The sequence below is a fragment of the Mauremys reevesii genome, unplaced genomic scaffold, assembly GCF_016161935.1.
Source record: "Mauremys reevesii isolate NIE-2019 unplaced genomic scaffold, ASM1616193v1 Contig143, whole genome shotgun sequence".
Classification (NCBI taxonomy): domain Eukaryota; kingdom Metazoa; phylum Chordata; order Testudines; family Geoemydidae; genus Mauremys; species Mauremys reevesii.
In genome coordinates this window covers 77623-90134 of record NW_024100764.1, presented here as the reverse complement: position 1 = coordinate 90134, position 12512 = coordinate 77623, and the positions used below count along the sequence as shown (strand labels likewise).

The following is a 12512-nucleotide window of genomic DNA, read 5'->3' as shown; positions in this document are numbered from 1 at the left end:
GTGCACTGAGGCCGCTTCCCCCCAGGTTCAAGGTTAACTCAGAGTAGGGGATGCACTGGCTCTCCAGGGTGTGGGTGGGTTTCAGCCAGGGGGTCAGAGCAGAAACTAGCACCCAGGGGATCCTTCGTCCTGTGCTCAAGTCGATACAGCACAATTCCTCCTGAACAGAGCACAGACTCTGCTTACAAGCCCAAGGGCAGGGGAGATGGGAGAACTCGTTAGGTACTGTACTGCCTGCATGTGCTAGAAACTCCTCAGTAGTTATAGGCGCCCTAGGAGATAAAGTCGGTCCAGAAGTTACCTTGTTTTTCAACTTTTATCCTGAGCTGTAAATTGTCTCAACTGAGTGTCCAGGTCCATCTGTGCTCAGTGATTTTACCTCTAATGACTTTAATCAGCGGGTGAATGCCCCCTTTGTGCTGCAGCTGGTGCGGTGAGTGTGAAAGAGCAAAGATTGAAATCAGAGTTAGCCAGCGTTACCCTTTGTCAGTCCTGGTAGGAAATACCAGCCTTTGTTATAGAAACACTAATGTGTGGATGTTTTTACCATATGTTCTGGTTACAAATTAACAGCTGCACTGGGGGACAGATGTGGGATGGCAGGAACACACAATAAATTAATTAGTGTTTGGGGAGAAGGTGGAGTCCCCCACACCTGCCCCTCAGGTCCCCATCGCTCCTCCCTGATTGAATTGGCCTGGTTAGCACTGACCCCCCCCACTTGGTAAGGCAACTCCCCTCTTTTCATGTGCTGTAATATTTATACCTGCCTACTGTATTTTTCACTCCATGCATCTGATGAAGTGGGTCATAACCCACAAAAGCTTATCCTCATATAAATTTGTTAGTCTCCACGGTGCCACAAGGACTCCTCATTGTTTTTGCTGATACAGACTAACATGGCTGCCCTTCTGAAATCTGCTCCTCCTGCAGCTCCAGCTCACACCCCTCCTCTCATCTCTGGGGCTGCAAGAGGGGAGGGGGAGGGGCCTGCAGAGGTCATAGAGCTCAAAGATTGGGTAGACAGGAGTCTTCTCAGGTTATAAAGATAAGCCAGAACGCTGGGTAGATGGGAGTGCTCCAGGTCATAGGGGCTAGGAGGACTGTGGCTAGAGAAGCCTGTTTTTCTATTCCCAGTGGGCTGTTTCCCCATGTCTCAGTGACACTGTCTGACCCAGGATCCCCAGAGTCCTCCTGGCTCTAGAGGACAGTGGCAAACAGGCTGCATAGTCCCTGGGGCAGTGATGAGATTGGCTTCTCCACCTCGCTCAATAAATGCTCTGTATGGATTGACACTGCAAAGGCTGAGACCCAAAGCAATCTCCAGGGTCACAGAGACTGCGCTGTCTGAGAGCAGACAGGCTGATCTCAGGGTTTACAGTACTATCTTTCCCACCCACCCCAGCTCAGGGACACAGTCTGAGCCGGGTGTCTGGACCCCAGACCTGTAGCCAGGGTCGGATTCTCTCCCTATTGAATGCGGCTGGCGGGAAAGTGAAGATCGGGGCCCCGTCACCAGCATCGCTAAATGTCACCTGCCCCCGGTCACAGTCCAGACAAACCCGGATCCTGCTGGGGGCCCGGCTCAGGGGCAGGGGGGTCACAGGGGATGTGAGAGCCCGGAACTGACCCCACCACCGCCGCACAGCCCAGATCCCCCCCTTAGGGCTACAGTTCATCTCTCCCTTCCTCCTCACAGACTCTCTGGCCACCCCCACTGCCCAGAATAGCCCATCCCCCACCTCCACCTCCCAGCAATGTCTCCCCGAGGTGAATCCCTCACAGCCCAGCACACAGGGATCAGAGTCAAATCTCTCAGGGTTGTCTTGTAGTCGCTGCCGCGTGTCTCCCCATCTCACACTTTTCCAATCCTCAGACAGGATGAGGAGGGCATGAGCCGTGTCTGGATCCAGAGTCACATTCACTGGGGAGAGAGAATCAGAGCATTAGGGGCAGAGCTCAGCCCTGGGGTAGGCTGGGACCATTTCTCACACTCCCCAGCAGCACCGTTTTGGCTGGGACAGGCCTGGATCCCAGGGAGCTGCCTCTGCCCTGGGCACCTGAGTATGAGCAGAGATGTTCCTGCAGTTCTTCAGCCTGTTTGATAGGAGCCACTTTATTGGTTTCTCATTTCCTTGCAGGGGCTTCAGCTCCCCTTGCTGAGGCTGCTCCATTCCCAGCATCAGAGACACAGCCAGGAAGGTGTCAGGAAGGTTTTAGTGAGAAAGGAGCAGAGGAGGCAGGTACCAGCTATAAGCCCCACAGCATAAGGAAACTCCCTCCCCTAATGCAGCCTCCACTCCCAGGCTGGGGAACAGAGAGGAAGATGCAGCACTGGAGAAGAGCTGCTTAAGAGCAGAGAGTAGGAGGTGGCATTGGGTGGGGGAGCCCCATCCCCATCCCAGAGAGAAGGGAGGAGCTGACAGCCTCACAGGGAAAGTATCTCCCCAATCCAGGAAGCAGGGAGCAGCTCCAATAGGAGAGCCTAGCCCTGCCCAGAGGAAAGGCAGGATGTTGGAGAAGAGCTATGGAGACCTCTTGCACCGGGGTAGAGCAGAGGGATGTGTCAGCCCTCAGGGCAGAGAGCTCTGTTCGGGTAATGCTCAGTGCCACTGTTTCAATTCATTTGTTTGGGCATGAACGCAGCACCAAAGTTGGTGTCAGGAGTGTTTGTGTGACTTCAGCCTGGGAGCTCCTCCCTGTTTAATGTGTTTATTTATGGGGCTGTGTGTGTCGTGGTCGGTGTTGGTTTGGTCGGTAACTTTAGCTACAATCTCATGAAAATGTTTTCACCGGAATTTTCTCATGATTTAAAGACAATCTCCACCTCCAACCTCACCCTGTCTGTGTGCTCCGATGGGTTCCCCTCTTGGTGTCTCCAGTGCAGACGGCAGAGTGTCTGCCGATGGAAAGAAGAAAAGAGACGAGATTTCAGACTTTCATATTTATAACAGCGTCCCCACTCTGAACTCATAGACAGTCTTCATCATGACAGAGAAACAGACAGAGTCCCAGAAACACACTCACATATTTAATATAAACTAATCTGAAACCTTCTCCTGCCTCTCTCATTCAGGTATCTCTCAGCAATGGAACCAGCATCCTTGCTGCCTCACAACCTGCCCAGGACACCATAATCCACAAAACAGATTTACTTTCTCCTCATCAACCCCTCCCACCTTTCAGATTCCAGCTGGTTTGTCTCATTCACTCGCTGCCTTTTGTCGTAACCTAGATCCAGACCATACAAAGACTTTGACATCAAAGTAACTTTGCCCACTTTGGTCCCTTTGCCACTAATTGGATGTTGAGAGTTTGCAAAATCCTGGCTCTAATTGTGAGCTGTTGGGTCTATTTATTCAGCGTCTCTACAGAGAGCAGCACGACTGGCCCTCGTCCTCCATAGGCAGAAATAGGAATAATAATAAAATCAGTTTATCCATGTGGACATTGAGGCAGGGGGAAGGTTGGCTCCATGGGCCAGATTCACCCCAGTACATTTATACGGACTCATAGATTCATAGACTTTAAGGTCAGAAGGGACCATTATGATCATCTAGTCTGACCTCCTGCACAATGCAGGCCACAGAATCTCACCCACCCACTCCTGTAATAAAGTCCTCAAATCATGGTTTAAAGACCTCAAGGTGCAGAGAATCCTCCAGCAAGTGACCCGTGCCCCATGCTGCAGAGGAAGGCAAAAAAAACCCAGGGCCTCTGCCAATCTGCCCTGGAGGAAAATTCCTTCCTGACCCCAAATACGGCGATCAGTTAAACCCTGAGCATGTGGGCAAGACTCACCAGCCAGCACCCAGGAAAGAATTCTCTGTAGTAACTCAGATCCCACCCCACCTAATACCCCATCACAGACCATTGGGCATATTTACCTGCTAATAATCAAAGATGAATTAATTGCCAAAATTAGGCTATCCCATCATACCATCTGACTGACTTGGCTTTGGCCTGGTGAGCAGTTTGCTTGACATAAGGGAAATGTTATGACTGTCATATCAAGTAATGTGTTCCTAAGTTGCTACATGGGACACAAAGGTATTTTGACCACAGAATATGCTTAAGGAGAACAGATACCCAAAACGTACTGCCCAGGAGTGGAAAGCAAAGTCCTAAAATCCCTGTGTGGAGGAAAGAGTGAAAGTGAGCTGCGCATAATTACTGGTAATAAATCGATGAGAAAAGAGAATAACATGAAAATATCTTGGAGCACAAAGTCCTGCCAATAAAAAAGTTCATGCATGTGAATTGTATGAGTTATATAAGATATAAATATTAAATAACACTCAAAGGTGATTGGAAAAGAACTGATAAATATGTAATTTGGATGTGTATAATATGTTAGACATTGTAAGGGATAGTCAGAGCTTCATAGGAGAAATCCCCTGCGACCTGCCTATGCCCCAGGTAAAGGGAACTGGACAACACTTCTTTCTATATGCGATGGCAAACAGCAAATATCCCAATGGCTGGTGATGGGGCAGTAGACGGGGAGGGCTCTGAGTTATAGAGAATTCTTTGCCAGGTGTCTGGCTGTTGGGTCTTGCCAAAATGCTCAGTGTCCAACTGACCAGCACATTTGGGGCTGGGAAGGAATTTTTCCCCACCTCAGATTGGCAGTGAACCTATGAGTTTTTCACTTTCCTCTGCAGTATGAAGCATGGTTCGTTAGCAGATATTAACCTAGAATAAATGGTGCATTCTCTGTATCTTGAAGTTGTTAAACCATGATCTGAGGACTTCAGTAACTCAGCCAAAGGTTAGGGGTCAATTGCAGGAGTGGGTGGGCGAAGTTCTGAGGCTTGCAATGAACAGAAGGTCAGACTAGATGATCATGATGGTCCCTTCTAGCCTTAAAGTCTATGAGTAATTTCTTACTTTAACAGTAATTGTAATTGCTAGGCATGCTTTTGATAGAAATAAAGGTTTGAATTAATCAACCTGAGTGTCTTGCACCCCAACTGTGTGGCATTCTCACCCAACAATTAAATAGACCCATCATCTAATTATGAACCAATTGGCCAGACCCATTCTCCTCCCCGAGTCTCAGAGGCTCATCCCAATTTCCCCTCCTAGATCCCTTCTTGGTACCTTTGAAATTCCTCAGAGTCTCCATTACAGCAATAGTCTTCTGGGAGAAACCACCGAGTCTCACTTCCAGTTCAGGAGAAATCTCCACTGCCTGCTGGAACGTCCCCTTCTCACACCTAGACAGAAACAATGTCACATGGTTTTATTTCATGCAGTGACTCATAAGTTCTGACTATTGAGTTGCAGCTGTAATGGGCCTGGAGTTACAATTCATCTACATCTCCCAGCCTCAGAGCAGGTGCACCACAGCCCATGGCTTTGAAACATTCCCACTTAAGGTCCCATTAATATTCTTCAACTCTCGCCTGGAGAGACCAGCTCTGGAGATAAGAGGGGAATTGAGTCTCCAGGGTGAATTCACTCTTTGGCCTCCATGCTCTGAGGGACATGAGGTTCCCATGCAAAGTGCTGTAGAAATCTGTCCACTAGGAACTAGAGTGAGACACCAACTCCCCTCTCCCCAGCTCATTCCATACAGATATCAGGAGGGAAAGTTTCTTGACCACTGCAGCCCTGGGCTGAATGGTGACCAGTGCTCTAGCAGTGACAGGCCCATAGTCCATCCCCACAATTCTGAGGCAGCCAGTCCCCCAGGGATGTGACATTTCTAGGAAATATGACCTTTCCCCACACATTTGGCTGTATAGCCCTGCGGACATGCACCTCTAACCAGCTCCAAGCTCTTTCCCAGGGTTGTGAAGTGTGAGGGGGAGTGAGAGAGAGTCACATACCTGCTCAAGGTGCTTCTGACATCCTAGAGGAGAGAGAGAAAAGAATCTCAGTCCCATCTGACACACACACGGGATCCTAGGGAAGGGATTTAGCAAGTACGAGCAAAAGAGCCCCTGCCCTGACCCAGGGCCATGAATTCGCTGAGCTAATGGGCCTTTTCCATCTCTAATATCTCTGTTCTCTGTAACTCTGCAAAGAACAATAGTCGCTCACATGTCAGCAATGCACACGCCGAGTTACACTGAGATCTCCGACTGCTGGACCCCAGTGTTTGTGATTCAGGAGCCCTCCCTTCCCTGTGTGGGGATCTGGGATGTTTCTCACTCAGTCTCACCTGCAGGAATTCACTTGCTGGCTTCTGGCACTTCCTCTCCATGTCACTGATCCGCTCACTGAGATGGGAAATCTGCTCAGAGAGTTTACTGACATTTTCATTCTGTATCTTCACAATCTCCTCATCCAGCTTGTCCAGCTGGGTCAGCAGGAGTCGCTCTTGTTCCTCCAGGAACTGCCGCAGTCGCTGAAATTCAGACACAATCTTCTGCCTCTTTGTTTCTGTCTGTTTCTAGAATAAATAAGGACAGGGCTGGTCAGGAACATGGATGAAGCCTGAAGGCCTTTCATACAGTCCTACAAGAGAGAGTTTATTTACAATCCTGAAGACATCGGTGTAGGGACCAGGACATGAGCCGTCAGGCCTAGTGCTCAGAGCTGCAGTTGGAAGCCAGGAACTACCGCCAAAGTCAGAGCTGGAGTCAAAGTTAGGATCTCACCCAGGGCTGAGGATGGAGTCAAGATCAGGAGTCATGCCAAAGGCTGAGTTAGAATCAGTGTCAGGAGTCACATTAGGGGTCAGGACTGGAGTCGGAGTCAGTCAGCCACATGAAGGGTCAAGATAGCAGTACTGCAGGTCAAACCTGAGCCAGGAACAAAGGCCAGGCCAAGCCAGAGTCAGGGACCAGTCCAGCAGCAGACCAGGAGTTCACTCAGTTGTTTTCACAACTTCCCGTGACTCCTGCTGGTGTAACTCGTGCATCCGAACGTCTGCTCCAATCAGGAGCTTTGTAGGCAGATCCTCTGGTGGGCCAGAGTTCCACTAGCCCCTCCCCTGCTGGCTGTGGAGAGCTGCTGGGTTGTAGTGACCCTCTGGGACCCATGGACTGGGGTTCAAAATCTGCGATCTTTCACATCGTAGCACTGGACTCTACGTTCTCACCGCGTGAGAGAGGGTTTTCTTACAGCTTCCCATTTGGCCCCAATGTCTCTTAAAGGGACGTCTCCATGTCTGACATGGTTCGGACACTGCGTCTGGTGGCCTCAGAAGGTACATCACACAGCAGCGAGCCTCCAACACTCAGGCTCTTGCAGCTCATGCTACTGCACCAACAACAGCTGTTTAGCCATTGGGCCTCTGGCTGGAGCGACTGGGATATAATCAGTGCCGTTTGGGAGGAGTTTTGTGAACGCCACAAGGCATAGTAATTAACTCATTAATTAAAACACATCTTAGATGCTGCGGAAGATGCTGTTGTCTTTCTCCAGGGGGGAGAACATTTGTGATACACACATCTGTGTACACACACACACACACACACACACACACACACACACACACAGAGAGTATCCCATGATCATGGAGAAACACACACAAGCCCACATTCACCAAGGCCACAGAGAAATCTACCAGCAAACAACCCTTCCATCCCTTCACCTTCCCCAGGTGAAGAACAACAGGCACCTACCAGATGCTCCTGGCTTCTCTTCGTTACAGCCTCTTTAAATCCCAGCAGCTTTTCTCTCTCTTCCCTCAGGGTCTGCAAATGGGCCTGGATTTTTTCCTGACAAGCAGAAATGATTTAATGGATTTATTTTGAGACTGTTTGTAGGGGGTGGTTTTCCACCTAAAATGCAAGATATGTCAGTCTTCCTAGATAGACTAGGTGGGGGAAGGTAACATCTTCTACTGACCCAACTCCTGTTGGTGACAGAGACAAGCCTTCCAGCTTACGCAGAGCTTAGCTCTGGGGAACATACTCTTTCCTAGACCTGAGCTCCGTGTAAGCTTGAAAGCTTGTCGTTCACCCACAGAAGTTGGCCATGAGCAGATATTACTTCACCTACCTTGTCTTTCTAATATCCCGGGACCAACGCAGTTACAACAACATTGTGTGCAACAGTGGGTTCTTCTAGATGTAGAACATCAGAGACACCAAGGAAATGAAACCTTATTTATGGAAACTAGGAGCGTTTTATATTCAGAGTTGAGTTATTACGTCCGCTTTCTCCATTGATTTAAACGGGCAGGAAACTGGTGTCACATGGTGGAGAATTTATAAAGCTGGTTTTGAGCAGATTTCAGAAACAGTGATATCAATCCCAGAAGCCTCTGGGGCAGCCATATAGGCCAGGATGCTCAAAGGAATCCAACTCCATTGACTTTCAGCCCTGTACGCCCTGGGGATGGGACGGGTTGGACAGCACTGATCTAAGGCCTAGGGCAAACCCCATTAGATGTGTTGGTTTGTGTTAGGAACAGCTGGGGTTTGCCCTAGTGCTGTCCTAGCCCCTTTCCGGGGCAATGGCCTCAGGGTAGCTCCCCCACCGTCCCCAGCAAAGGTACCGGAAGCAGTGCATTCTGGGAGATTTCAACAGGCTGCCTGGTGGGACGAGTGGAACCACTCTGGCTGGTCCTTGCCCACGTACACAACAGAGCAGGTCAGACTGGCACCGGTCAGCTCCAGCCTGGGGTTGGTTTTGCTACAATCCAGTGTAATCCCAGTGGTACTTGGCATGGACCTGAGCTGTCTGGAGCCCTTTTGTGTGCGGGCTCAAGGTGCTCGGGGTCCACACGGCGTTTAGCCCAGTGATCTCCTCTAGTGCAGGCCGGCAGCATCTGAGTTTAACCCCTCATGGAGCAACACAGGAGTTCAGAATCCAGTGGGAAACCTCGTCTCCCTGCTGAGCCTGGGACCTTTATCAAGGAGTCTTTTCCTCCTACTGTCCGCACTTCATCACTGCTCAGTGCTGCTGAGGGGGGCAGCGTAGCCTAGTGGTTAGGACGCTGGACGAGGCTTTGGAAAAGCAGGATTTATACCCAGCTCTGCCATTGACCCACTAAGTGACTTTGGACTAGTCACTTCCCTCACTCTGCCTTGGTTTCTCCTCCCATCCTTTGTCTCTCTTGTCCAATGAGACTGTGAATGGCTCAGGGCAGGGATTGTCCCTCACTGGGTTTTGTGCAGGGCCCCCCACAATCGAGGTCAGATCTCAGCTGGGGTCTGTAGGGGCTGCTGGGATGCCAATAACAATAATAAACACTGTGATCCAATCAGTAATAACAGCCACAGCTTGTAACTCCCCCTTCTCCAGCCTGAAGGCAGCACTCCCACATAGACTGGCCTGCAGCTCTTGTGAGTCAAACCTCACTGGTCATTTAACAACTTCCACTCTGTAGGAGGCTCCCAGAGTTCACTGGTGGGAGCTGGGTTTGAAAAGATTCAGCTGCTCGGAGAAAACTTTCCCACATCAGACAATTTTTAAATCGCTCTGTTGCCTTTCTTGCCAGGCTGGAGTATCATTAATTTGTACAGCCTCTTTCATGCAATGAAAGCTACACACAACTGAATGACACAGTTGCACCTGTCTCGGGCAACTTGTGATGCCAGTAACCTGTAATTAAAAGAGTAATTATTACCCATTAGACTGGACAGCAACTCGGTACCTTGTACTCCTGGGCAGCTTCCTCTATGGGAACCACCGTGTGAGCGCGGTGAGCCCGGGATCTGTCGCACACCATACAGATGGGGGTTTGATCCTCTTCACAGAACAGTTTCAGTGTCTCCTGGTGTCTTTCACACACCCCTTCCCCTCTGGCCCCCTTTTCTGCCTGTAAACTCAGCCGTTTGGTGATTTCTACAACATTTGCCAGCTGCCTGTTGGGCCTGAGGTTTCTCTGTTGCACAGTTTCTCTGCACTGAGGGCAGGAGGCAGCTGTATCGGATCCCTCCCAGCACTGGCTGATGCAGGCTCGGCAGAAATTGTGCCCACACTCCAGAGTGACAGGTTCTGTGAAATACTCCAGACAGACGGGACATGTCGCTTCCTCCTGGAGACTTTCCACAGGGTTCTCTGCAGCCATGGCCCCCTCTGGGCAGTGGAACAGGGTAACAATGTATGTTTCAATTTTCTGAGTTCACACTATGCCCCACCTGCAGCAACACATGGGTGTTTCCCTTCCTGGAACTGACTCGTGCTGTTGGTTAAGCAGGAATAAGCCCGTTGTGAATTTCAGCCCTGGAGGCTTTAGTGAAAAAAATACCACTAGGGCTCTGGTCCTGCAATCAGCTCTTTAGCTTGTGTGGCGGGTCAGTGGGATTTGACTGGGGCATCCCTGTCCCCCTGTGATGCTGAGTCTGCAGAAGCAGGGAAAAGATCTTAATCTTTATCTAAAAAGATAAAGGAAAATGTTTGTTTTTATATTTAGGTTCTTAGATCTTAGCTGGAGAACTCAGGCCAGAAAACAAACGGTTTCTTTGGTTTCTGAGTGATGAAGTTTCACTCTGGTCACGTTCTCAACCTTTTCTACTACGCCATGAGCCCAAGACGCTTCCCATTTTATTCAAATGAGAGCTGAGATTCTCATGGCATCACAGGATTCCAGGAGCTGGGGATTTAGGAAACACACCGGGTACTGAAAGACTTGAGTTGAAATCATGAGTTTGTGGCAGCCCCAGCGTGATTTGATGTGGAAAAGAAACAGCTGCACTTCTGACTATTGAAGGGCCTTGTCTGCCTCCCATCCCTGTACCATGTGTTTAGCCTCACAACATTGCTACGAGGTGGTGAAGTGCTGTGACCCCATTTTAAAGAGGAGAACACCCAGCGCAGAGCAGAGAAGTGGCTGCCTGAAGCCACACAGGAAGACTCTTACAGAGCAGGGAATTGAATCTGGGTCTTCCAAGTGAAGAGTTAAACCACCAGACCAGACTTTTTGTCTGCATTAGGAGCCTGGGAAAGGAGGTGTCATGGTGTATGCAAACCCCATCCCCTTTTGGGGCAGGGCAGGGTTGTGATACTACCCCTGTTACAATCTACTCAACTATCCCTAGGCTGAGAGCTGCATGACCCAGTGGCCGGGGGGTGACTGCCAGCCGGGATAAGGGGCCCTGAGCCCTCCCTGCTCCCCCGGGTCCCGGTCCAAGGCCCAGTCAGTGGTGAGTGTGGTCGCCCCCCAGTCAGCAGGGGTCCTACCACAGCATGCTGACCTTCCTCGGGTGGGAGATACCACTCACACCACCTCCCTGGGCCACTTCCTACCGTGTTCCCTGAAGCCGGGGTCTGTACATCATTGGGGTCTCCAAGATCTTCAGTGAGGGTCGCTCCCTAGGCTTCCGAGTCCACTCCTGGGCAGGATCCTCTGCCACCATGTCCTCCCTCCTCGGGGGTCAGCCTGGAATGAGCTGGGCTGCTCCCTTTTATACTGAGGCACCACTTGGCACATACCCAGCATGGTCTGAGGGGCGCGACTTCCACCATCCATAGCGTTGGGTTAACTCTTTCTTGCCTAGCGTGGGCTATGCACAGCCCATCACAGGAGGATAAAGACAAAGATACATGCAGGGAAAATACATCAGTAAAGTTTATCTAATAAACCTCTGACTGACCCTCCCACAATCACTGGGCCAGCCCTGTGCAGAGTCGGGTGATCACAGTGGACAGGAATCGAGCACCTGGTGAGATTGAAAACAGATTATTTTCTCAGGCCTGATCTACAATGCTCAGGCTGCCTTTGAACGCAGTCACGTTCTGTGTTCAGGGCCCAGCTGACCACAGCCCTTCCCCTCTCCTGGTCTGTTTGTGTTCCCTAGAGAAACTTCTCCACCTGTGACCGCTGCTTCTAATCAGACCCCTTGGGAGGAAGAGATGAGAAACGGAGAAACAAACATCTCTCCCTCATCCACAATCTCTGCCAGTCCCTGCTCCTGGTCTGGTGGGGAAATACACTAAAAAAGAGTCTGTTTGGATTCTGAGCTGGTGAAGGTGCTTCCTCCCCAGCAGCTCCCACAGCTGGTTGGCTCAGGTTTAATAAGCCAAATTGCACCTATGTGGGAAGTGGTTGAAAGTCCATATGTGGTTGCTCAGGGGCCGGGTTGGTCCATAGTGAGGCAGGTCTCCCCGTCACACACAGACATAACCAGCAACTTCTGTGCTGACTGGCTCCTTTCTCATCAGTCTCAGGGGAGAAACCAAGGGCTCAATGGAGTGGGGAGCTCCTCTTTCCCCCAGGCAGGGTTGTATAATTTTTGGTGATGCCCACAATAGGTCCATTTCCCACCCCCCACCCCACCTGCCTAAGGCTCTGGGAGGGAGTTTGGGTGTGGGAGGGGTGGAGGCTCTGGGAGGGAGTTTGGGTACTAGGTGCGGGCCCTGGGCTGGGGATTGGGGTGCAAAAGAAGGTGCATGAGGGGGATTGGGGTGCTGGGTGTGGGAGGGGGATTGGGGTCCTGAGTGCAGGCTCTGAGCGGGGGTTTGGGGTGCTGGTGTAGGCTCTGGGCTGGGGCAGGGGATTGGGATGCAGGAGGGGGCTTGGGGTGCTAGCTACTGGGTGTGGGCTCTGAGGTCTTGGCTACACTTGCAGATTTGCAGTGCTGCAGCAGGGTGTGAAAAAACACCCCCTT

The 12512-nt window shown here is 50.7% G+C and overlaps 1 protein-coding gene across 1 annotated transcript; it reads right to left on the bottom strand.

Moving 5' to 3' along the window:
- Positions 1-991: 991 nt before the first annotated feature.
- Positions 992-11996, bottom strand: LOC120393079 (zinc finger protein RFP-like). The gene is made up of 8 exons (XM_039517690.1): positions 11152-11996; positions 9557-10087; positions 7578-7673; positions 6170-6400; positions 5835-5857; positions 5104-5219; positions 2840-2899; positions 992-1924 (listed from the first exon to the last, which is right to left on the bottom strand). Exons 2-8 carry the CDS (start codon positions 9971-9973, stop codon positions 1407-1409), a joined length of 1461 nt encoding a protein of 486 aa, XP_039373624.1. The 5' UTR covers positions 9974-10087; positions 11152-11996; the 3' UTR covers positions 992-1406.
- Positions 11997-12512: the final 516 nt, after the last annotated feature.

Bases quoted from the DNA above. Each gene is read 5' to 3' on its own strand.
- LOC120393079 (XM_039517690.1), bottom strand. From the start codon at position 9,973: ATGGCTGCAGAGAACCCTGTGGAAAGTCTCCAGGAGGAAGCGACATGT. The intron at 5,858-6,169 runs GTGAGACTGAGT...TCTCTCCTCTAG, and splicing joins CAGCAAGTGAATTCCTGCAG to GATGTCAGAAGCACCTTGAG. The intron at 5,220-5,834 runs GTATGTGACTCT...GTTTCTGTCTAG, and splicing joins GTCAGAAGCACCTTGAGCAG to GTGTGAGAAGGGGACGTTCC.